Source organism: Diabrotica virgifera, chromosome 8 (assembly GCF_917563875.1).
Source record: "Diabrotica virgifera virgifera chromosome 8, PGI_DIABVI_V3a".
Lineage (NCBI taxonomy): Eukaryota > Metazoa > Arthropoda > Insecta > Coleoptera > Chrysomelidae > Diabrotica > Diabrotica virgifera.
This window is the reverse complement of record NC_065450.1, coordinates 59,320,103-59,344,778: the sequence shown is the minus strand read 5'-3', so window position 1 is coordinate 59,344,778 and position 24,676 is coordinate 59,320,103. Positions and strand designations below refer to the sequence as shown.

At 32.0% G+C, this 24,676-nt stretch overlaps 1 protein-coding gene across 1 annotated transcript in view; it reads left to right on the top strand.

The window, feature by feature from the left end:
* Positions 1–24,676, top strand: part of LOC114336368 (arf-GAP with Rho-GAP domain, ANK repeat and PH domain-containing protein 2) — a 142,531-nt gene that overhangs the window by 96,483 nt on the left and 21,372 nt on the right. Inside the window, exons 6-9 of the mRNA XM_050657421.1 lie at positions 2,981–3,213; positions 13,252–13,375; positions 15,189–15,401; positions 23,380–23,567. Of these exons, the coding sequence (XP_050513378.1) occupies positions 2,981–3,213; positions 13,252–13,375; positions 15,189–15,401; positions 23,380–23,567 (758 nt within the window). The remainder of the gene's footprint in view (positions 1–2,980; positions 3,214–13,251; positions 13,376–15,188; positions 15,402–23,379; positions 23,568–24,676) is intronic.

Here is a 24,676-nt window from a genome sequence, read left to right as displayed (position 1 = left end):
AAGCTTTTACAAAACATGTCCATTTTTTATGGACCCTTAGGTCGAGTGTACATAACCTCAAATTTTTTTTAACTTTTTTAAAACCTATTATAACTTTTTTTTGAAGGGGGCTGCAGTTCCAATTTTTTTTGCATTTTGTGTATTTTATCAAAAGCTATCTCTCTGATTTTTTTCAGATTTTTCCGTCAGGTGCGCCATCTTGAAAAATCCTGAAAACTGTTTTTTAGGGGGGTTTTGGGGATTTTCTCCATTTTATAGACTGCAACATAGATCAACTCAAGGTTTTGTTAATAGATTATGTATAATTTGAAATAACTGAGTATATTAGGATATTCAAAAATTGGGCGAAACACTTTTAAACCCCCCCCAAAAACCATGTTTGTTTAAAGTTTTGTAAGGATTTTGGCGGGTCTAATTATATTTTTTGAGGTCGATACAGCCTGAATATATTTTTTTTATTTTTATACGTTTTATATGATTTTAAAAATTTAGGACTCATCGCAATTTTATCCCACTTCCCCTATTCCCCCTCCCCCACAGCCAAAAATGTCAATTTTTCGATTTTTTTTAAGTTGGTTTGCAATTAAATTATAAATGTTGTTCTGAAGCTATTTCTTTGTGGCATTTTTGTAATTAACTATTCTAAATGGGAAATAAGCCACAATTTAACTAAAAAATGATTTTATTTTCCATCTGTAATGCGATAGAGAGAATTCGATAATCTGTGACGCACTGAAAAAATGGTTTGGGACGATCTATATAAATAAGTCAGATTAAATTAAATTATTAAAAGATTTTTTTACCAAGCAACATTTTTGTTTAATTTATTAATATTTTTTATTTTGACCACGACGTCCGTGGTGGACGTCGAAACGTTAATAAAATCATTTTTTTAGTTAAATTGTGGCTTATTTCGCATTTAGAATAGTTAGTAATTATTAAATTATAAATTACAAAAAATTCACACGCACAGCTGAGGCTTTTACAGAACATCTATTTTTATGGACCCGAAGGTCGAGTGTACATATTATAACCTCATTTTTTTTTGTTTTTTAATAGGTACGTATAACTTTTTTTGGCGATGGCTGCTAATTTTTTTGTGTTTAGTGTATTTTACAAACCATCTACGTTTGGCTCATAATGCAAATAGTCCACGCTGTATGCTTGTCCCGTTAGGTAAATTATTCCGATTATTTTTTTTGCACAAACTTACTCAAAAACAGGTCCTTATAACAAATCCACAAGGTGCCAGGCAGTACCGCGGGCGGAAAGTTGTTTAAACATTTTTTTAAACGAATCCAAAAAATCAATTTTTTCACTTCGGACAAATTTGTTTTAGATTATCTAGATCAAGCTGAGGAAAAAAGGTATCTTGTGATTTTTCTATAAAATTGACTGTTGTCGAGTTACATGCATTTCAAATTTGAAAAACGCGAAAATGGCCATTTTCAAAGCTTAATAACTCGATTAAAAATTATTATTATGAAAGTCATAAAGTGACCAACTCAAAGTTTAAAGCCCCCCCTGCAATAGCCTAAAGAAATTTTTGTCATTATTTTATTACTATTATTTTTAATAATTAAAAATGAGCGCTAAGCATGTATTGAAGCGGCCGTCCGCGAGAGGGAGATGTACAATATTCATTGGGCGTTTTAAAAAAATATCGATTGTAAGTCAAAAATACGTTTTAAAAAAATAACAAAGGGAATTTTGAGGTTATATGTATTGTACACTCGACCTACACGGGTCTATAAAAAATAGGTATGTTTTGTAGAAGCCTCATAAAAATTTTAAATTAATTGCAACTTTAAACAAAAAAAAAATAGAAAAATTGACGTTTTTGTGGGAGCAGGGGGAGGGGGTGGTGGGCTAAAATGCGATTAGTCTCATTTTTTAATCACATATAACGTAAAAAAAATGAAAAAAAATATTCAGGCTGTATCGATCTCAAAAAATATCATTAAGCCCGCAAAAACCCTTACATAACTTAAAAAAACATGGTTTTTGGGGGGTTTAAAGGTGTTTTGCCCAATTTTTGATAATCCTAAAATACTCATTTATTTCAAATTATACATAATCTATTAACAAAACCTTGAGTTGATCTATGTTGCAGTCTATAAAATGAAGAAAATCCCTAAAAACCCCCTAAAAAACAGTTTTCCGGATTTTTCAAGATGGCGCACCTGACGGAAAAATCTGAAAAAAATCAGAGAGATAGCTTTTGATATAATACATAAAATCCAAAAAAAATTGGACCTGCAGCCCCCTCCAAAAAAAAGTTACAGGTTTTAAAAAAGTTAAAAAAAATTTGAGGTTATGTACACTCGACCTAAGGGTCCATAAAAAATGGACATGTTTTGTAAAAGCCGTGTGAATTTTTTGAAATTTTTAAATCAATTGCAACCCAACTAAAAAAAATTAAATCTAAAAATCTACGTTTTTGGCAGTGGGAGAGGAGTAAGGGGGGTGGAGAGCTAAAAATCAGCGTTATCTCATTTTTTAATTACACAGAACGTAAAAAGATTAAAAAAATTGAATTCTGAGAGTGAGGGCATTTTGCCTATCTTAACGGGGGGTACCCTTTCAAAATTGTCAAACCATACCCCTCCCCATTAAATCATAAAACATTTAGAATTGGCGTCGTTTATTAATTCTAATTCTAAAAATGAATACATAAACATATTCAATTTATATGTTTACTCCATTTGGAGTACTAAGGGAACCATTCTCGTTGGAACTTTACCGCGCTGAACAGATGGGACGTGAATTATAAATTGTAAAATTCCCTCATCTTCCTATAGCCTCAGAATCCGTATGGCTTGCATTTTTAGAAGCCTCGGATGGTGTAATCAGAGAAGGATTTCCATTGTTTTTAATCTGGTAGGATGTAAAATGGTATTTTATTTACATATCATTTTATTTTATGTGCTATTAGATTAAAAACATAAACTTTTTTAATTTTGATTCTGTTCCATTTAAGGTGTGAGTGGTAAATGGGCAGGTGCCTGGATAGTCTTAGCTAAGAGAGAATTTAGCTATGCGATAGATGGCCAACCTGTAAAACACATGGATTTGAGAAAAGCTAGGTGTATTGTGTTGCAATCTTATGCGGATGGTGATAATCCCAGAACTAATGATAAGGGTCCTAATATGTTAATAGACTGTCCGAATATGGCGTTGTATTTAAGAATGTGGACTTCAAGAGAGACTAAGGTAATGTATTTATAAACCCCTTTATTAAATGTCGGCTCCAAATCGTTAAATATAAACTTTCAAATTTTAAAATAAAAAACCAAACTTGTCCTTTGTGAAAACTTTAATATTTTTGACATCCAATATACACACACCGCACCGGCAAAATTAAAGGAACACCTTAAAAATGGGACATGTTTGATGTCTCGAATTTTCTAAACCAGTTGTCCGATTTGAGTGATTTTTAGTATGTTATAGCCTTATTATTTAAGCATATCGGTGTAATAATATTGTTGCCAGACAGGTAAATGTCATTTTATAACGGGTGTAACAATCATACTGTGTTTTTTCCTTAAAATTCGGAACACCTTGTGGAATATTCTAGCATATATAAAATATCGAAATTAAAACCCAATTGTAGTCTTAGGTTTTCTTAACATTTTCTTTTTTGATTTATTTGCTTCTGTTGGATAATAAAAAAAAGAATGTGTGTACGTTGTACGCACGTAAGCAGTTATACTTCTTTTATATGATTTCAACGAAATCAATATACTTTAAACAGTTTATTTATATTTAATTTAACTATTAAACTAATTTTAATACTTACTACTTTCCAAAATTTTTATTAAAACAATACCAAAAATTAAAAAAATAAAAGAATAAAACACACACAAACACATTGAAAAATGCCACAATGAAATGCTTTCTGAACAATAATTGTTGCCAAAAATTTTAACTAAATACATATTTTCTGAAAAAATTATATAATAATATACAATCATAAAATGTATAAAAAAAAATAAAAAAATAGTAACTTGCATTGGGGATCTAACCCGCTTCCCGTCGATCCCGCCGATCGAAAATCGAAGTGCCTTCTCATTGCGCCAACTTCGCGTGTCTGTCATGTGGGAATATACACCAACTGAACGTTTACACCATAAACTTTTTGACAGTAGTTGTTTATTACTTATATGAATTTAATCAAATCAGTTTGATTTTTGTGGAATTAAAGGAATATTTTGTGGAATAACAATATATTACGTGAATATCGGTAGAAATTTTGATGGTAATCAAATTATGTATATCAAAGCATTACATACTATTTTGGTAGATTCATTTTAAATTTTCCAAATAGGTAGGTACCTATGTAATTTTTTATATAATACAATACTGTCGTGTGCGCATGCGCCAGGGAATGTAAAAATTCACCCTCGTGCTGAAAGAAGTATAACTTTAAAAATAGGTACTTTAACAACTAGCCATGTTCTTCATCAATACATGGTGTTTCTAAATAAGTGCAACAAACTTTAAGAGGATCGGAACGTATTTCCGGCTGCAATGCTATTCAAATGGGGATTCATTTTTTTCAAATCCTGAGAAAACTAATAAATATTTTTGAAAAATTTAAACGCAGAATAAAAGATTACGTTATTAGCGAGGGCCGAAAGTCCCTGAGAACTTCTATAATGTTTATTTTAATAAGTTACAGGGATGAAAAACTAAGAGAAAAGTTAGTGTGATTTTTAATTTCAAATATCTCATTCAAAATAAACTTTTTATTTATTCTAAGGGACTTTCGGCCCTCGGTAATAATTTAGTCTTTCATTCTGCGTTTAAATTTTTCAAAAATATTTATTGGTTTTTTCAGGATTTGAAAAAAATAAACATAATGCCGTGGTAATATTTTCCAAATCTATCTTTTGTCTTACAACGCACTCAGCCGAATATAATATTGTCAGCATATATTGTCAGTCAGACACTGACAATCAGTGACAATTTTAAATATTTGACATTGCATCGGGAATATGTTGAGTTATTGATTAAATATTATTGATATATAGTGTATTTGATAAATAATTTATTTAAGACGTGAACTTAATAAAAAGTTATTTATTGTGTATTATTTGTGGAAGATCCAAGCAGAGAATACATCAGGATAATATATATTCTGTGATCCAAGTATTTTGTTGTTAAAGATGTTCAAAATTGTAAGCGTTCCATTTCAATATATTATTAAAAAATCACTTTAACACTTTTCCTCTTTTCTCGATTGAGTATTAGTTTTTGTTGTACAAATAAATTATTACAATCACTGAATACATAGTTAGTGAAAAAATTATCACATTTATTAACTGAATTAATAATTTGCAATTATAAAAATAACAGTTATCCAAGAACATTCAAAAGCCATCTCTTTAAATTAATGATGACATTTTCAAGTAGAATGACATTCTAGTAATGTTTACATATCCATACCAATGTGAATTTTACTACACGTCATTTGCCGTGTAAAGACAGAAAAAGTAGGGATTCACGTAAAATATTTGCGAATTATGTACCCATAGCCTTAAGAGGTAATTCTGCATGAAAAAATAGTGACCGTTTGCTTTATTAACATATGTCCGCAAATGCTTCGTTTCCAATATAAGGGATGTTGAAGTTTTTCTTACAAACTGATGATTTATTTATTGCTCTAAAACCGGTTGATATTTGCAAACGCAATTTGGTAGGTTTTAAGAGGTAGGTATTCCGCATTTTTTGACATACTAATAAGAATTTTATATTCACCATTGGCGTGTATATGGGTATAAACATTTTAGATATATTCCGTACGCACGCCAATGGTGAATATACCATTCTTAATTGTATGTAAAAAACAATAACTACCTCTTAAAACCTACCAAATTTCATTTGCATATCTCAACCGGCTTTAGAGCAATAAATAAATCGTCAGTTTATAAGAAACAAGCTGAAAATGCGAGCATTAACATAACGAAAACTTTGTTTATATACGTATTTAAATTCATAATATAGATAATTGCTATTACGAAAAGCTGTTTAGAATTAAAAATTATGTTTTAATGTGCAAGTATACCATTCTAATTTAAATGTGAACTATAAAGATACTTTACTCGAAATTCATATTTTTTTACATACCTCGTATAAAATTAATAAAATTTGATTCATGATGTTTGCATCATAAATCTTAGACCAAGAAGAGATTTTTATGAAGAATAACTTTTCTTCGTCAAATTAAAAATACAAGAGTTATAAATGAAAATGATATTGGTATCCATAATTTGAGAAAATTCGTCAAATATTTTTTTCCATTAGAAGGATGCAATTTCATATATCAGAACATAATTTTTTATTTCAAACCACATTTTAAATAACAATTTTCCAATATTGTAAAATAAATAATACATACATGATAAAGATACTTTTTACTGATTAACTTTACTTGGATCTACAGACCTAGCGAGTCTCGTAAATTCCACGGCTTTGCGCCACGCTTCACGCCACCGTATTTGCGTACTTGTGTTTCGAGTTGTGTGATCGTACGCTGGTCGAGTGGAGTTATAATTTACCAAATTTCATTTATATTTTATTAATAGCTAAATAATTTAAAATTTAGTTTGACATTCACGAAGTGTCAAACTCAAATGCAAATAATAACATTTGCTTTGCTTAACAAATTCAGATTAAAAAAAAGTAGCCTACTTCCTAATCAAAGATTTCAGCTGACGTTTAGTGCGTGGTAGGAAATAACCGGATTGTGACGTCACATTTTAGATTTTGAGGTCGATTATCTCGAAGACGGTTAGAGATATCGAAATGCCGTTTTCAGATTTGGATTCAGAAGACAAAACTACATAAGAATCCATCGATACATCTGCTCTAAGTATTGCAGGAGCGGCAACGCAATAACACACAGACTTTTGCAAATTTATAGAATAGAATAGAATAGAATAGAAATATGCTTTATTGTCACTGAAAATTATACAATTTTATGGACAAAGCTTAACATAGAGTCACGAAAAAGATATACATAACAATAACAAATACAATTTTATAAAATTAGATAAATCGTCAATAAAAAAAATATAAACAAGTTAAAAAAGTGAAGTAAAAAAACAAAAACCAATATATTGCAAAATTACTATAAATTGCAAAATTGAACATACAACATAATATAATAAAACACAAACAAAGGAACTAATAAGTTTAAGCTGCTGTATGTGACACCCAAATATAGATAAAAACACTTTAGTTACTTGTACATTACTGTGATTTCTTAGTTAGTCATTAAGAAACTCTTCTACTGAATAATATGGTCTTTTAGATAAATGAGCTTTTGTCATTTTACGGAATTGAGAAAGGATGTTGCAGATTTGAGTTGTAAAGGGAGATGGTTGTATAGTTTTTTTTGCGGAATATAGTATATATTTCTTTACTAACTCAGAAGACGGGATCGGTAAATAGACATCAAAAGTTGAATTTCTGCTGGAGTAGTCATGATGAGGCCTTGCTGGAAAGACATGCATGTGTTTACGAATTAAGCAAACAGTTTCTAAAATATACAAAGGTGGAAGGGTTAAAATTTCGTGATCTTTAAAGTAACTTCTGCAATGGGTTGTTCTTCTGAGGCCAAACGGATATCTTATTGCTCTTTTTTGTAATTTGAAAATAACATCAAATTGGGCAGCTGTACTAGACCCCCAAAAAGGAAGACCATATCGAAGATGAGACTCGAATAAATAAAAATATGTTATTTTAGAAGATGCTAAATTGAGTTCCTTCGAAACAGATCTTATGGCATAGCAGGCTGAGGCGAGTTTCTTACTTAACAAATCGATATGAAGGGACCATTTGAGGTTGCTGTCTAAAAGAATACCAAGAAATTTTACAGAATTAACGGTAGAGATCTGGCTGCTATTCACAAGCAGGGGTTGAAGAGCACCTTTATATGATAATGCTACCGTTTTATCCACGTTAAAGGAGAGTAAATTAGAGTCGGACCAGGTTTTTATCGTAAGAAGATCAGAAGTTATAGTTGCATGAAGAGTTGCAATAGTTGAGTTGCTCCAAGTGATACTGGTATCATCAGCAAAAAGAAAAATTTTTCCATCGATTTTTAAATTTTATAAACGAAAAGTTTTCGTTGAAAATTCAATATCCCGTATCTCGGAAACGAAGCATTTGCGGACATATGTTTATAAAGCAAACGTTCATTATCTTTTCATGCAGAATTAACCCTTGAAGTTTGTCGAACTTGTTTAGAAACACCCTGTATTGATGAAGAACGTGGCTAGTTGGGTAAGTACCTAACTTTTTTATTATCCAGCATAAGCAAATGAATCAAAAAAGAAAATGTTAAGAAAGCCTAAGACTACAATTGGGTTTTAATTTCATTATTTTATATATGCTAGAATATTCCACAGGGTGTTCCGAACTTCAAGGAAAAAACACGGTATAAAATGGGATTTACTTGTCTAGCAACATAATTATTACACCGATATTGTTATATAAAATATATATTAAAAAAATCACTAAAATCGGACAACTAGTTTAGGAAATTCGAGACATCAAACATGTCCCATTTTTAACTTGTTCCTTTAATTTTGCCGGTGTGTGTACTATAAGTCTATCATTAATAATAATATATTGAAAAGGCTTGGTTTCTATAAACTTTGAATTGCACTGTTGGTGGAAAAATAATCGGAAATATTGCATAATATCGTGGCAACTTAATGTTGGGACAATACAAGAAATTACTATTTTAATAAGGGCTTACATAGCTACGCCCCTTTACAACCGCAGTAATTCTGTCTGATATTGTTCTTATGTTTTTGACACAAGTTAGGGTCGAAACTATCACATAACTCACCTAATGTTCTTTTGCATATCGGCGACGACGGTTCTCTGGCGATCATTACGCAATTTCTGTTTCTTCTTATGCCACAAAGTCTCAATAACATTAAGGTCTGGATTGTTCGAAGGCCATGAGAGGAATTTAACGTTATTAGAGAGATATCGCAAAGACATTTTTACCGCACGTTAATAGCGGAATACTCTATTGTGACATGTACGCAAGCGCAGAGTGAATGTTACGCTAGTACCTGATAACGTGTCCCGCTATTTAGGTCGAAATAAGGGACGGTAATAACGTTAACGCTAATTTGACATTTGGGATGAAACATAAAAATAATTTATAGAATACAAATTTTATAAATTAAAAATTGTGAATCATCTTGTTTCCTGTGTTGAGAAATACGTGTGTTCTTATTTTGTCCATAATTGACTACTTTTTGTGCTTAGGATATTAGTTATTCAGATATTTTATATTATTTTTATAGTGATTATTTATTGTTGGTTAAATTATTAAAATTCTGTGATGTTTGGGAACAAGGGCTTAACTCAGAAAAATAAAAAGAGCCGATTTTTTTGGTCCAGAAATCATCAAAACATTATCGATGTGCAATTCTGACTTAAGCCCTTTTCCCAAACATCAGAGAATTAAAATAAAATTGAATTAAAATTAAAATGCATGTCAACCTGCTTGATATCCAAATTCATTTTTCAATAAAAAAAAGAATGTGTGTGTACTTTGTACGCACGTAAGAAGTTATACTTCTATTATATGATTTCTTAAAAATAAATATACTTTAAACAGTTTGTTTTAATTTTTTTTAAACACCAAACTAATTTTGTGCTTACCGCTTTCAAAAAAATAAAAAAAGTATAGGATTGCACTGGATTCGAACTCACGACCTCTCGATCTCTGGCCGAATTAGTCGAGGCATTGAAGCACAAAAAAAGGCCTTACTCTCGATTTTTGGCTCAGTAAGACGGATTTTAATGCAGTTTGGTGCGTTTGATTCGTGAAAATGTCAGGAAATTTTGTGAACTATTGTAATGAATAAGAAATCTGAAATTGCATTTGTGCATAAGAAAAATTCATTTCAAAAGTGCATTTTGAAATAGGCAATTATTATAAATTTGCAACCCGGTAAATAGTTGGGCAACATCCCGATTAATTATTTTAATTATTTTTAATTATTTTTAATCATTTATAAGTCCATATAATAATAGTCTAAGATGTCAATAACCATTAATAATAAACAAAAAAAAATTCCTTATGTGGGAATTGAACCAAGTACTAACGGGTCCGTAGCTAAATACACATACCGCTAATCTGCGCAGACACTTGCTAGACAACGGCGATATTAGGTATAAACAAAACAAATTGGTAAGTAAAAATTGTAAAGAAAATTACTACATACTTAAATGTATTATAAAATTAATATATTCCTAAATTTTAGAAGAAACATTCGTAAATAGGTATTATTAATATCTATTAATGTTACTAAATGAAATATAAATATTTTGACGTTTCACAATTTGACAATTCACTTTTAACTGCAGTGCCTTAAAATTTTTAAAGCATGTAGCATTTTTAACGCTCCTATGGAGTGCTATAAATTGCATTTTTAACACGTTTGTAGAAAAATATATTTAAAAACACTAATATATTCTTTCCACACCTTTTCTGGACTGATAAATACATAAATTAAAACATTTAGTAACGAACTCCATACTGCCTGTGTGAGCAGATTATTAAAATTTCACCCTCAATTAAATCGCGCCTAAAGAAGTATAACTTCAAAAAGGTAGTACTTATAACTATTAACTAACCTTTGTTGTTTCTCTTCCCACAAATTTTAACACGCAACAACCATACATTACATAACCAAACCGCCAACCGTCCACACCACAGCTGTGCTACAGCTGCCATATTGGATAATTTTTGACATGTCATTTGAACATCCAATCAGAACAAAGTTATAATGCGCATGCGCCTGGATCATAGGTTTTAACATATAAAAATTCACCCTCATATCGCCCGTAAAGAAGTATAACTTCAAAAACATTTACAGTATTCCTCAGCATTTCTAGGTTACATTTAATTTGAAACGTCGCGTCGGTTGTCATAATAACGTTAAGCCCCGCCCCAGAACATTTGCGATAACTCTCTTGATGTCTGTGTTGAAACATACCGTTATCCTTTATTTACGTCTTGTCACGTTATTAACGTTTGTCTTTGCGATATCTCTCTGTTGTCTCCAAACAATTTTTTACTTTTGGTTGTTTTAGCCGTATGGCATGCAGCACCGTCCTGCTGCAATATAAAATTCAAGTTCAGGTAGAGATCGTGAGCACTTAGTACAAGAATTGTACATTAGTACAATAGTACATTACTAAAATTGGTACTAAAATTTCTTGATACTTTGCTGCGTTAAATGTGCCTGTCACCACCTCATATCTTCCTAGACAAGCTGATGACATGCACCCCCCAAATCATAATTCCTTTGGAAAAGTTCAGTCCTGATTTCTGTATCCATTTCCTGCAACACATCCTTGATATTTTTGTTTCTGCGTTCCATTGTGTTGTGGTAGCTCGTAAAGTGTTGTGACGGCCCAGTTTGCAAATTTTTACTAGTAATCGTCGATATCTCTCAGACAAAATTCCCGGTCTACTCGAACTTTTACCTTTAGGTTAAACCCTACCACTGTCACGATAATGCTTAAGTACATTCGCAACTGCAGACTTACTCAAATCTAATTCTTCAGCAATTTTTCGTATTTTTTAATCTGACAATATTTTTTAATTATCTTCTTCTTCTTCCTCTTTGTAAGCAATTCTGCTTGTTCATTGGCGGATTGATACCTGTATGGAAGGTTGTCACTCCATCTTTTGCACGGTCGGCCGATACTTCTTCTACCGATTGGTGATTTATCTCTTTCTATTTTGACCACACGTGTCTCCCCCATTCTGGTTATGTGGTTGTTCCATTCTTTTTTTTTTTTTTTTTCTATTTAGTGTCCATTCGTTTATACACTGTACCATGATACTATAAATAACAGTATATTATGTTATTTATAGTATCATGCATTGTACGTTACATTGTCTTCTAATATCTTCGCTCCTCTTTCGATCTCTCAGTGTATTTCCTGTAATTCTTCTCAGTACATACTCTCATCTCTGCTGTTTCCAGTAGTCTTTGTGTTATAGCTGTATCGGGTCTTGTTTCTGATGCATATGTCATTATTGGTCTTACACTGACTTTATAAATTCTTGACTTCATCTCAGTGTTAATATGTAGGTTTCGCCATATAGTGTTATTAAGGCATCCTGCCAATCTATTTGCTTTTTGTACTTGATTTCTCACTTCTTTGTCTAGGTCTCCGTAACTTGACAATATAATTCCAAGGTATTTTACTTCCATTACTTGTTCAATACTGATACCATCAATTTCTATTTTGCATCTGATTGGTTCTGTACTGATTACTATTGTTTTGGTTTTCTGAGATGAAATTGTCATATTGAATTCTTTTGCTCTTATGTTAAATCTGTGGACTACTCTTTGCAGTATCTTCATCTTGGGCTATCAATATTGCGTCGTCTGCGTAGCAGAGTATTTTTACTTCTTTGTTTCCCATTTTATATCCTCTTCCTTTGTTGACGTTTTTGATGATTTCATCCATGATTAAATTGAAAAGCATAGGACTCAATGAGTCTCCCTGTCTTATTCCGCTGCCTATATCTATAGGTTCTGTAAGTTGTCCATCTATTCTGACTTCCATTTTGTTGTTTTGGTAGATGTTCTCAATAGTTTTTATAATATCTAGAGGGACTTCTCTATTATACAGAAGATGGATTACGTCTTTGAGTCTTACTCTGTCAAATGCTTTCTTTAAATCAATCAGACATAGAAATGCTGGTCTATTATACTCTAGTGATTTCTCAGTAATTTGCTTTATGACGAATATTGCACCTGTACACGATCTTCCAGTACGAAAACCCTGTTGTTCATCTGCTAAACTTATCCTCTTTTTAATTATCAGTTAACAAAATTAAGTATGTGTCGCACTTCTTCTGTCTATTTTTAAATAAATATTTTATCAGAGCTAGTTGTTTGTAACTGTCAACCCACTGGATAAAACGACTATGATGAGTTAATGTCAAAATTATTTCTTTTATACACAGTAACTAGATAATTCCGAAAATTTAGGTGCCACTATTAATGATAGACTTTCATGCATTATTAATCTCAATCTTTAATTTTATAAGCAAGGTTTTGAAGATGTTTTCAAAAAATTTTCGTTTGTCCGAACATTGTATGTGCCAAATATTTGTATGTTTTGAGTCCATGGTTATGTAATGTCAATTAGATTTTTAATCAAGTTCTTAAACTTTAATTACACAAAAAATTTTAGGTTTGGTGTCACATAGTAAAATTAGAAGCACATGATAATGGTGCCAAACTAGACCAACACCAATTGACTAAGAATGATGTTCCTGTGATAGTTGAAAAATGTATTAATTTTATTTATGCTCATGGTAAGTTATGTTTCAAATATTTTTGAAAAAAAAAAGAGTTAAGTACAAAATATCTGTTTACTGTATAATCTTACATCTGACACTCCAAAGCTTGAGGATGGAGTGATTGTGCAATGCCGAAAGGTCGTAATGTAAATGATATATCGAAATGTGCACCTGCACGTGGTACAGGGTGTTTCATTGGGAAAGTAACATACGTTAACTGTAGAAAGAGAACACTTAGGCGGTCTGAAAAATCCCATACTTAATGGGTCTTACTTCATTAATAACAAAGATACTGGGTGTTTTATCTATTTTGCCATTTTCTTATTTGGTTCATAACTTTTTAACCACAGTGTATATTTATTTTATATTTGACACGCAAATACAAATGAAGGTGTTCCTACCCAAAAACAACACCCTGTATATTATTTTTTTTAAATGGATTTTGCATTTGAAAATAGGATGAAAAGCTAAATTTAGTGGTATATTTTGAACTTTCGACAAAATGATTTTTCTGCCAAAATTTTGAATTTGAATACTGAAATTATGCGAATTGCGAGAGCCGAAGTAGAAAAAAAATTGGAATACGACTTGCAACTTGTAAAAGACACTGTATATTTATTTTATATTTAACACCGAATGTTATTTAAGGTGCCCAATCAATTGATTTATTTACAATTATAAAAAATCCAGGACCGGATTAAAAAATATTGGAAAAATGTTCCGACCCAAAAAAACACTCTGTACATTTTTTTTAAATGGATTTTGTTTTTAAAAAGACTGAAAAACTAAATTTAGTAGTAATACCATTATTTAATCGAAATTGGTAAAATGTTAACATTTCAGTGTTTTTTTATTATGGCGATAAATAATTCATGACAAACATTCACCTTTAATTATTAAAGAATAAATAATAAAGAGTCCACAAAAATTACATAACTTTAATCCTATCTTAAAATTAAAAAAAAAACAGAAAATTTTTTCCAAAAAATAACTTATCAAAACTATAGTAATTGTTCAAAATGGCCACCACCTTGTTGAAGACAAGCTTGCTCTTTTTGTTATTTGTCTGACTAACTTCCTAATATCGTCAGGGTTATTCTTCATTTATTGGAAGGCGTCTCTAATCCGCTTAAGAAGTTCTTCCCTACTATGTATTTCCTCGTTATAAACTTTGGAGTTTAGGTATCTAAAAGTTATTTTTCAGCAATTTTTTTCTGTTTTTTAATTTTGAAGATAGTTCGTTGATTAATGTTGTGTATTTTTTGTGGACTCTTTATTATTAATTCATTAATTAAAGGTGAATATTTGTTATGAATTATTTGTCGCCATAATAAAAAAATACTAAAATGTTAACATTTTACCAATTTAGATTAAATAATGGTATTAATTAAAATTAAGTCACATTTTAATTTTTTTTACTTCGGCTCTCGCAATTCACATAATTTCAGAATTCAAATTCAAAATTTTACCCGAAAAATCATTTTACCGAAAATTCATAGTGTATGACACTAAATTTAGTTTTTCATCCTCTTTTCAAATGCAAAATCCATTTTCAAAATTCACATGGTGTTTTTTTGTGTCGGAACATTTTTACAATATTTTTTAATCCGGCCCTGGATTTTTTATATTACTAATGTATTTAAATAATTGGACACCATGAAGAATATTCGGTGTTAAATATAAAATAAATATACTGTGTGGTAAACATTCATCGAAGTTTTCAAAAAAATTCTGCAGGATTTTTTAACATACCGTTATATTTGTTTATTTACCATTTATATTTTGATAAAAAGTTGCTATTCTTTGTAAAAACTTTTTTTAATTGTAGGTAGTATGAGTGAAGGTATTTACCGCAGGCCTGGTCAAGGTTCGGCGATTTCAGAATTGTTAACAAAATTTCGGCAAGATGCATTTGCAGTGCAATTAACAAACGACTTATGTACCGAACACGAAGTAGCAACAGCTCTGAAGAGATTCTTCCGAGATTTACCAGAACCCCTTTTAGGTAGCAATCAAAGGCAGTACCTCTATGAGGTTTCAAGTAAGTTTTATTAGGTTTTTATACATGTAACAATAAAACACTGAAAACGTTTGTTTTCTAAACTTCCACAAAATTTATTATAACTATGTGACTACAGCTGTTTCGGCAGAGTGCCTTTCTCAAGTGATTTAGTTTACTATGTGTTTGCCTTTTTAAAGTCTTTAACTGAAGAGGTTGAGGAGTGGAGAGCTGTTTGTCTCGAGTTGGTCATTCAGAATTATATCTGTATTTTTTAATTTATTAGTTTCCATAGATTCTAATAAATATAGCTTAAGGCGTTTATTTTTAATATGCAGAATTTGAAACTCTTCATTAATAGAATGATTATGATCTAGAAGGTGAAGTGCGTATGTAGAAGTTTCTATTTTTCTATTGTTGAAAGCCCTTTTGTGTTCTGCTATCCGTTTGTCAAAGGTTCTGCCGGTTCGACCGATGTAAGTTTTCGGACAGTCACCACAAGTTAGTTTGTAGACACCACTCTGTAGTTGTTTTCTCTTTCGGCTCTTATTGTTCTTAATATATTTGCTTAAGTTGTTGTTGTTAGTTCTGAAAGCTGGTGTTATTCCTTTCTTTTTTATGTATCTGGCTATGTTTGTTGTTATCTTGCCAGTATATGTGATAGAGCAGAAGGTACTGGGTTCTTTCTGTGGTGGTGAATAGACTAATTTCAGGGCTTTCTTATGGAATTTTTGGTTTAAAATTTTATTAATTGTTTGTTCGTTATAGCCATTGTTCTTACTTCACCTTCTAGATCATAATCATTCTTTTAATGAACAGTTTCAAATTTTTCATATTCAAAATAAAGGCCTTAAGCTATCTTTATTAGAATCTGTGGAAATTAATAAATTAAAAAATACAGATATAATTCTGAATCACCAACTCGAGACAAACAGCTCCCCACTCCTCAACCTCTTCAGTTAAAGACTTTAAAAAGGCAAGCACATAGTAAACTAAATTACTTGAGAAAGGCACTCTGCCGAAACAGCTGTAGTCACATAGTTGTAATAAATTTTGTGGAAGTATAGAAAACAAACGTTTTCAGTGTTTTATTGTTAGATAAAATGAACTTCCATCAAGTAACGGTCGAATCAATCAATTTTTTATACATGGTTTTTTATTCGACTATGACGATTTAACTCGATATACAAGAGAGGTCTGGTAAATACAAAAAACAAACATTTTAGAAAAGTGGCAATATATTTCTTAACCTTTTAGCTGGATACACTTGACCCAGCTATACTTTAAGTTCTTTAAGCCGTCTGAAAAATACGTTTTCTCGAAATGTACAAAGTAGACCACCGTGGCTGCAATGATCTCACTCGATTCAAATTTCTCCTCGGCGAGTGACTTTTTAAGTTTGGAAACAAAAGATATCACACGGGGCAAAATCGGGAGAATGCGGTGGATGTGGCTGTATATCGTAGCCCCATTTCGACCAATTTGGCCGTGGAGACGACGGAGGTGTGAGCCGATACGTTGTCATTGTAGAAGAGTATATCGTCGACAAATGGGGCCATTTTTTCTGCAATTCAAGCACATTCACATTGCAATAATAGTTTTAGTGTTCGTCACTATCTTCGTTTATTACGGGGTCAGTATCTGATCTGATAAATAAGTATGAAAGTATTTTTGCTGGTCTAATAATTTTTTATTTACACCTTGCATTGCTTAGATAATAAATAATTGCGACAATTCGAGAACACGACCCTGCGGTTCTTAATCCGTTGGCACAGTCACAAGCAAGGCGCAAAATACCGCTGTACCCAATTGAGTTAAGTTTGTATTCGACTTTATATTTGTAGGTGTTACAGTTATATTCAAAAAAAAAGGGTACAAGTATTAGAAAGGGAAGTTAACGTCATCCTATTTGTGTACAACCGGCTGGGATTTTTGGAGGTTATCAAATGTCATAAGTGATCAAAAATGCAACTCATAGACGTCAAAGACGTTTAATTTGATAGAAGGTTTAACGTTACGTACAATAAAAAATTAATATGCCTCGTCATTTAAGTGAGATTGAAAAGGCTCAAATAATTACGAAAATGGAAGAAGGATGGTCAATTCGTGCGCTAGCAAATTTCTATAATAGAAATTTGAAAACAATCTTCAGAATTAAGCAACGATGGGTCCAACAACAATCATTAAAAAGAAAAGTTGGTTCAGGGCGTTCCAAAGTATCCACTCCTCAACAAGGTGCTGTTTTAGTTCAATTCTTAAGAGATAATCCAATTGCGACGTCGAAGGATTTAAGGATTCATACGGGATTTCCTGGTGCCCAACCTACTGTAAGCAGAAGGATCAATGAATCTGAATTAAAAAACTGACCAGCTGTTAAAAAACCATTAGTAACTGTTGAACATCGGCAAGCAAGAGTAATATTTGCACTAAACTATATTTACCGCAACCCACAATTTTGGAACAACGTCATTTTTACTGATGAAAAGACTTTTCAGTCGACCTATAACGGTCAAATCCGTGTTTATCGTCCAGCCAATACTAGGTTTGAAGAACGATATATTCACTCTCATAATAAATCCGGCAATACCGAAATGCCTCCCACTGTATCAGGTAAATATTTTCATACATGAAATGCCTCCCAGGTACAGTCTAAATGCCTCCGTTTCGTTATTCATTTAGGCTGATATTTTGTCTATTTAATCTCTGTATAATGAGACAATGTTGCCAAATCATAATTTAAATAGGTACTATATCTATTTTGATTTATAAAAAATGGACATTATATTCCTCTTGTACTTTGTTTACTTCAAGATAAAAAGTCATCTTCATAATATATTATCTCGCTTATAAATATATCATATACGAATGTTTTAAAGTTAATTGTCCTGTATCCCCTAAAGTAATATCTTCAGACTTTAAAATTTCCATTCATAATAGTATCCATATGGCATTTCCTGAAGCAGATTGAGATCTGGGCTTACCTCCAGAATACCAGAAAAATGGTGTTGACTTAACTGAAATTGCGATTTTTTTATTGATATTTTTTGTATTTCATTCTTACATCCTGAAGATGTGAGCGATTTTTTTGCTATAGATTTGGCAGAAATTAAACCGGTCGAAGAAAGAGTCACCCAGTTTTGTGATTATCTTGTTGATAATTACATATCTGAAAATTCGACATTTCCTCCACATCTTTGGGCTGAGCACTCTTCATCCTTACAAAGAACCACAAACCCATGCGAAAGTTTTTATTCCAAGTATAATTCTTCTTTCTGCTGCCCTCATCCTAACATTAATAATTTTATTGATATAATTTTACAATTTCAAATAAAAACCTACATTAAAATTAATTCTGTTTCTACACCAAAAAAAATTGTTGCGGAAAGTAAAGCAAAAATAAATTTTCTAAATGAAAACATTTTAGAATTAAGAGAATGTAAAATAAATAGATTAGAGTTTGTCAAAGTAGTACCTATCATATAAATTTAGGAAAAATATTTTGTAACTTTATATTTCTATACACATTTTATAATATTTTCCAAATAAGTTTTTTGTGATGTTATTTTTAATAAATTTATAAAATACTTTTTATGTTTTTGTATTTTTTGTCAAATTATTAATAACAAAAAATAATGGTTATTATATTATAATGGTTATAAAACTAATTATATATGTATAAGTTAGTTGAAATTTATAAATACTGCTTAGTGTTAATAATGTTTAATACATATAGGTTGAAAATAAAATAAATTAAATAACAGAATACCAATTTTACCAAAAATGTACAAAGGGACGAAGATGTGGCAACGTCTCACCTTCACATAAAGATTAGAAGCATGTAATTTATTTAGAGCTTGGGAGGCAATTCATATGTGACCATTTTAGCGACAGGTAAGAAACCCTTCTTCGGGAGGCATTTCATATGCGCCCATAAATCTGGACGTTTTTCTGTAAATGTATGGGGTTGGATTAGTATACATGGACCTGGTGTTTGTTGGCGATTAGAGGGAAGATTTACTGCCGACAATTACATTAACGTTTTGGAACACGTAATGCTCCCTTCTATTGAGCAATTGTATCCAAATAATACTTTTATATATCAACAAGATAATTGTTCAGTCCACACTGCCCATGCCGTAAGAAATTGGTTTCAAACGCAAAACCTGGAAGTATTGCCATGGCCTGCGCACAGTCCAGATATAAATCCAATTGAAAACATTTGGGGCATAATTGTTAAAAAAATATATAAAAGAAATTTTATGCCACAAAATTCAGATCAATTGTGGGATACAATCTTAGAGTGCTGGGAAGATCTTGATCCAAATATGATATGTAATATAATTCAAAGTATGCCAAATAGACTAAATAAAGTTATAGAAGCAGACGGTTCTATCACCAAATACTAAATTCTATTTGTAACAGTCATTAAAATTATTCTTTATATAATTGTTGAATAAATGGTTTCGTCTAATTAATGCTCAACGCCAATGATTTATATTTTTAATAACCTGTGACATTTGATAACCTCCAAAAATCCCAGCCGGTTTTACACAAATAGGATGACGTTAACTTCTCTTTCTAATACTTGTACCCTTTTTTTTTAATATAACTGTACTATTTATGTCTTGACCTAATTTTAACTAATGCTTTTGAGTTTTATCCTAATATACTTAATAATATATAACCTAAAAATAAAATTTAATAAAAAATTTTTGGCTTGGTAAAAAGTATAATAGTTTAAAAAGCCCCTATAGGGCTACAAACATAGAAACAAAACGTTTTCGCTCTGTAACAAGAGCATCATCAGTGTTACAAGAACATGGTGAGCCAACCAAAAAACAGACTAAGTCTTATATAGATGCCAACATGGCAAAATCCAAAGGATGGATAAAATTTCTATGGCTACGGCCCTAGGGCAACATATGACTCCCACACGTGGTAAGTGTGTCAATAGGTAACATTAGGTCATTATGTTACAAGAGGTGACAGGCAACTTCCAAAACTTGACAAATTGATATTATCATTGTCATCCATCAGCTCGGCTAAGTAGAAAATGGCTTGACCTACCTATTGGATTCGTCACAAAACTGAGATGGATTGTAAAGGCAATTCAGATCATTCTTAGCAAAAAATATAAGCTTCATTGCATTACATTACAAAAATACATTAACATTAGAAGCTGAGACATCTAGATGGTCATAGCGGCCCACTACTGCGGTAAAACTAACTGCTCAAGAAGTTGAAGATTTTCCAGAGATGCCTGAAAGGGACCTTAAAGTCTTTTTGAAGTTATACTTCTTTAGGCGCGATTGGGAGTGAATTTTTATTATTCTGTGCGCATGCGCACACAGACAGTATGGCGTTAGTTGCTAAATCTTTCAAGTTATGTATAAATATATCAGTGCAAAAAAGGGGGTGAAAAGAATATATTAGTGTTTTTAGTAAATATATTTATTATAATTTTTGTGTCTTTGGATTTGTCTTCCTCGGGAGTAAGATAAGTATTATTAAAACGTTTATATGTACTTCACTTCATCTGTTTGTTACCGTGAATTGCCATTATGTCCGAGACTATCTAAACAGAGAGCTCGTAGCGTTATTGGTATAGCATTCGGCTAGAGATCGAGAGGTCTTGGGTTCAAATCCGGACCAATCCTATTCTTTTTTTTTTTTTCGTGACCCCTCAAAATGGCCCGGTCAAAACGACACCGTCAAAAAAGCCCCGTCAAAATAGCCTGGACACAAAATAGCCCGCAAACAAAATAGCCCCGACAAAATAGATCGCACACAAAATAGCCCCGGTCAAAACAGCCCCGTCTAAAATAGCCCCGGCTAAAACAGCCTCTTGAAAACACCTGCAATAAAAATTTTTACCTTTTAACGGAGTACCATTTATTTTAAATTACTATTCTAATTGGGAAATAAGCCACAATTTACTTAAAAAAAATTATTTTATTAACGTTTCGACTTCCACTTCGGACGTCGTTGTCAAAATACAAAATATTAATAAATTAAACAAAAATGTTGTTGCTCAGTAAAAAAATTCTTCTAAAAATTTAATTTAATCTGATTCATTCATATCGGCAATTCAGGCGTACAGTATGGTGCAAATGGAAGTAATAAATTCGTTCTTTCGTAAACCCGCGAAGTTAAGGAAACATCCTGAAATAGATATTTATTTTTAAATAACGATATTCTGTTATATATGTCATACTAGTGACGTCATCCATCTGGGCGTGATGACGTAATCAATGATTTTTTTAAATGAAAATAGGGGTCGTGTGCTAGCTCATTTGAAAGTTTATTTAATTCTCTATTTAGTAATATAAACAATTACATAATTATTTATACAAGGGGTCCAAAAACTTTTTTTAATTTAAATTGTTTGACAAAAAAGAAGAATGTATGTAATTTATTTAATTTAAAATGCATTTAACTGTTGCCCGAAAACAGAAAAAAATGTTTATATCACAAATAAACATTGATTTTCGCTTAAATTAAATGTTCAAACTTCCAAGAGGCAGAGAAGACAAGAGTCGAGTTCTCTGAAAAGACCATTTTTATTTAATGTGGTTAAGATAAACATCTGAATAGAGGATAATTACCATTTCCGAAAAAATGTATTTTTAAGGTATTGTTTCATGATGAATTCTGAAGGGAGCTTTTTTGTCGGGCTATTTTGTCGGCGGGCTATTATTCCGCGGCTATTTTGTCTGCAGGCTATTTTGTCGGAGATATTTTGTGTGCGGGATATTATGTCGGGGCTATTTTGTCGGAGCTTTTTCGACGGGGCTGTTTTGACGGGTACCTTTTTTAGTTTTGGAACGTGGTACGCATTAAAATTAGTTTAATATTTAAATAAAATAAAAATAAACTGCTTAAAGTATATTTATTTCGTTGAAATCATATAATAGAAGTATAACTTCTTACGTAGGGAGGAGATCCTCTCGCCCCACTGCTGTTTAACTTCGCACTGGAACATGCAGTACGGAAAGCTCAGCCACAACTGACAAACGGATTTGCAGCCCAAGGATCAAAAATACTATTAGCCTTTGCGGATGACGTGGACACAATTGCACAATCCACCAGAGATGCAAAAGAAGTTTTCACCCTATTCGAGAACGGAGCCAAGGAAGTTGGTCTTAAGGTCAACGAGGACAAGACCAAGTACATGTTTAGACCAAGGGTTAGACAAAACGTAACAATTAATGAATACAACTTTGAAGTCGTCAAAGTACCTGGGAGCGATCATAACATCTGAAAATAAATATGAAAAGGACGTGGCAGCCAGGAGCATTGCAGGAAACAGGGCATATTACTCATTAATGACCCTACTTAAATCAAAAATGCTCTCAAGACCAGCAAAGATAAGAATATACAAGACAATAATTCGTCCCACAATAACGTATGGAAGCGAAACATGGACTCTGAATCAGCGGGAAACGACAAAATTACTGGTACTTGAAAGAAAGATACTGCGGACTATCTATGGGCCTTGCACAGAAGAGACAACAGGAGAATGGAGAAGAAGACACAATGATGAACTCCAGACAATATATGAAAATGAAAACATAGTACGCTACATTAAAGCAAACAGAATACGATGGGCAGGTCACGTGCTAAGATCAAGTGACGAAAGACTTCGGAACGCCACATTCTGGGAAAGGCCCGATGGAAAAAGGTCAGTTGGTCGCCCAAGAAAGAGATGGTGGACGCAATAGCCAGTGATCTACGCAAAATGGGAGTACAGCAATGGGAAATAGCTGCTCAGGACCGACAACAATGGAGGGAAATAGTAAACGCGGCCAAGACTCACATAGAGTTGTAGAGCCAAATGATGATGATGATGATGATAACTTCTTACGTGCGTACAAAGTACACACACATTCATTTTGTCAGCTATCTATCAGTTAGGTCAAGCCATTTGTTACTTAGCGGTTATTAGGTTATGTACTTATCGAACCATCCTCGTAAATGTATCTGACAATCGTACAAAAATTCTAATATGTTTATTTTCCAGAGCATAAAAATAGAGAAGAAAAAATAAGAATGTATAAAGCCGCTCTGGACCAGTTACCGCCTATATCTTATAACACTACCAGAAAACTGATGGGACATTTACACTTTATCAGTTCGCAGAGTGCCAAAAACTTAATGACAGCTGAAAATCTTGCCAGTATTTGGGGACCTACTTTGTTACATTATGAGGTATGTCGTGTAAATGTATATTCAAAATCTTTAAATTTTCGGATACTAGGTTTCTCGGCCAATATTCTGTAAACACTCTGCACACTGACATTTTTTAAATTAGTTTTTTTGTTTCCTTTTTTTATAAATAAGTTGGAGTTTTCTTTCTGATAGTTCTTTTAATGTTTCTGATGTATAACATCTATCACATAATACACAAATTATTTGAACAGTTGAACCTCATCTTCTAATCCAAAAATTTTTAATGTGTTAAAGTAATCATTATACTTTGCTCTGTTTTCAAACCAGGAGGAGTAATTCAAATTTATCGCTCCGTAATGCTTGTTTGTAATTGGTCCAACCTCAGGCAAGTTGATTCCACCATTATGAAATTTTGACACTATTGGCATTTCATAGGTTAATTAAGTTATATCGGGGAGTTTTTGTGTTTTCTGTGTTATTTCATTAAAGTACCCCGCACAAACCTTATGGAAATTAGGTCCCAGTGGATTTAGTTCATACTTTGGGAAACTACTCTTTGAAGACATAAAATCCTTTATAAAAGGTATATTTGTTAAAATCCCTATACAGGGCTACATCAAAGACATAACTAGTTTTCGATCGGTTGACCGATCATCATCAGTGCAATCCTAAAATGTGTACAACCAGATAAAATGATGCAAAGTATTTAAAATGTTGACTAAGGTTATAAAAAGTTATAGGTTATACTCACTTAGAATCTACATGCTAACCACCAAAGTAAAAATATATGCGTAAAAACCCTTTACAATTGATCCGTCATCGGAACATATGACAAAGATGTGAATTATAACATGGATGAATAAAATATCCAATGTTTTTCGCCCGAGGTACCAATGAGCTCTATCTGACAAGTTCACATCATGGCTGTACGGAAGCAAGTGATTTTGATAACGGAAATTATGCTTCTCTTTGCAGCATCCTGATAAAAAGTTATCATGGCCACAACTCAATGGTATGAAGGATTTGGAAGATATAGAGGCACAAACTCGGAAAATTATAAGATTTACTGGGTATTCCAATGGGGAACTTGCACATTTTTTTTTATTACATAATAATGTTCAGTTTTTTATAAAAATGAGATTTCCAAA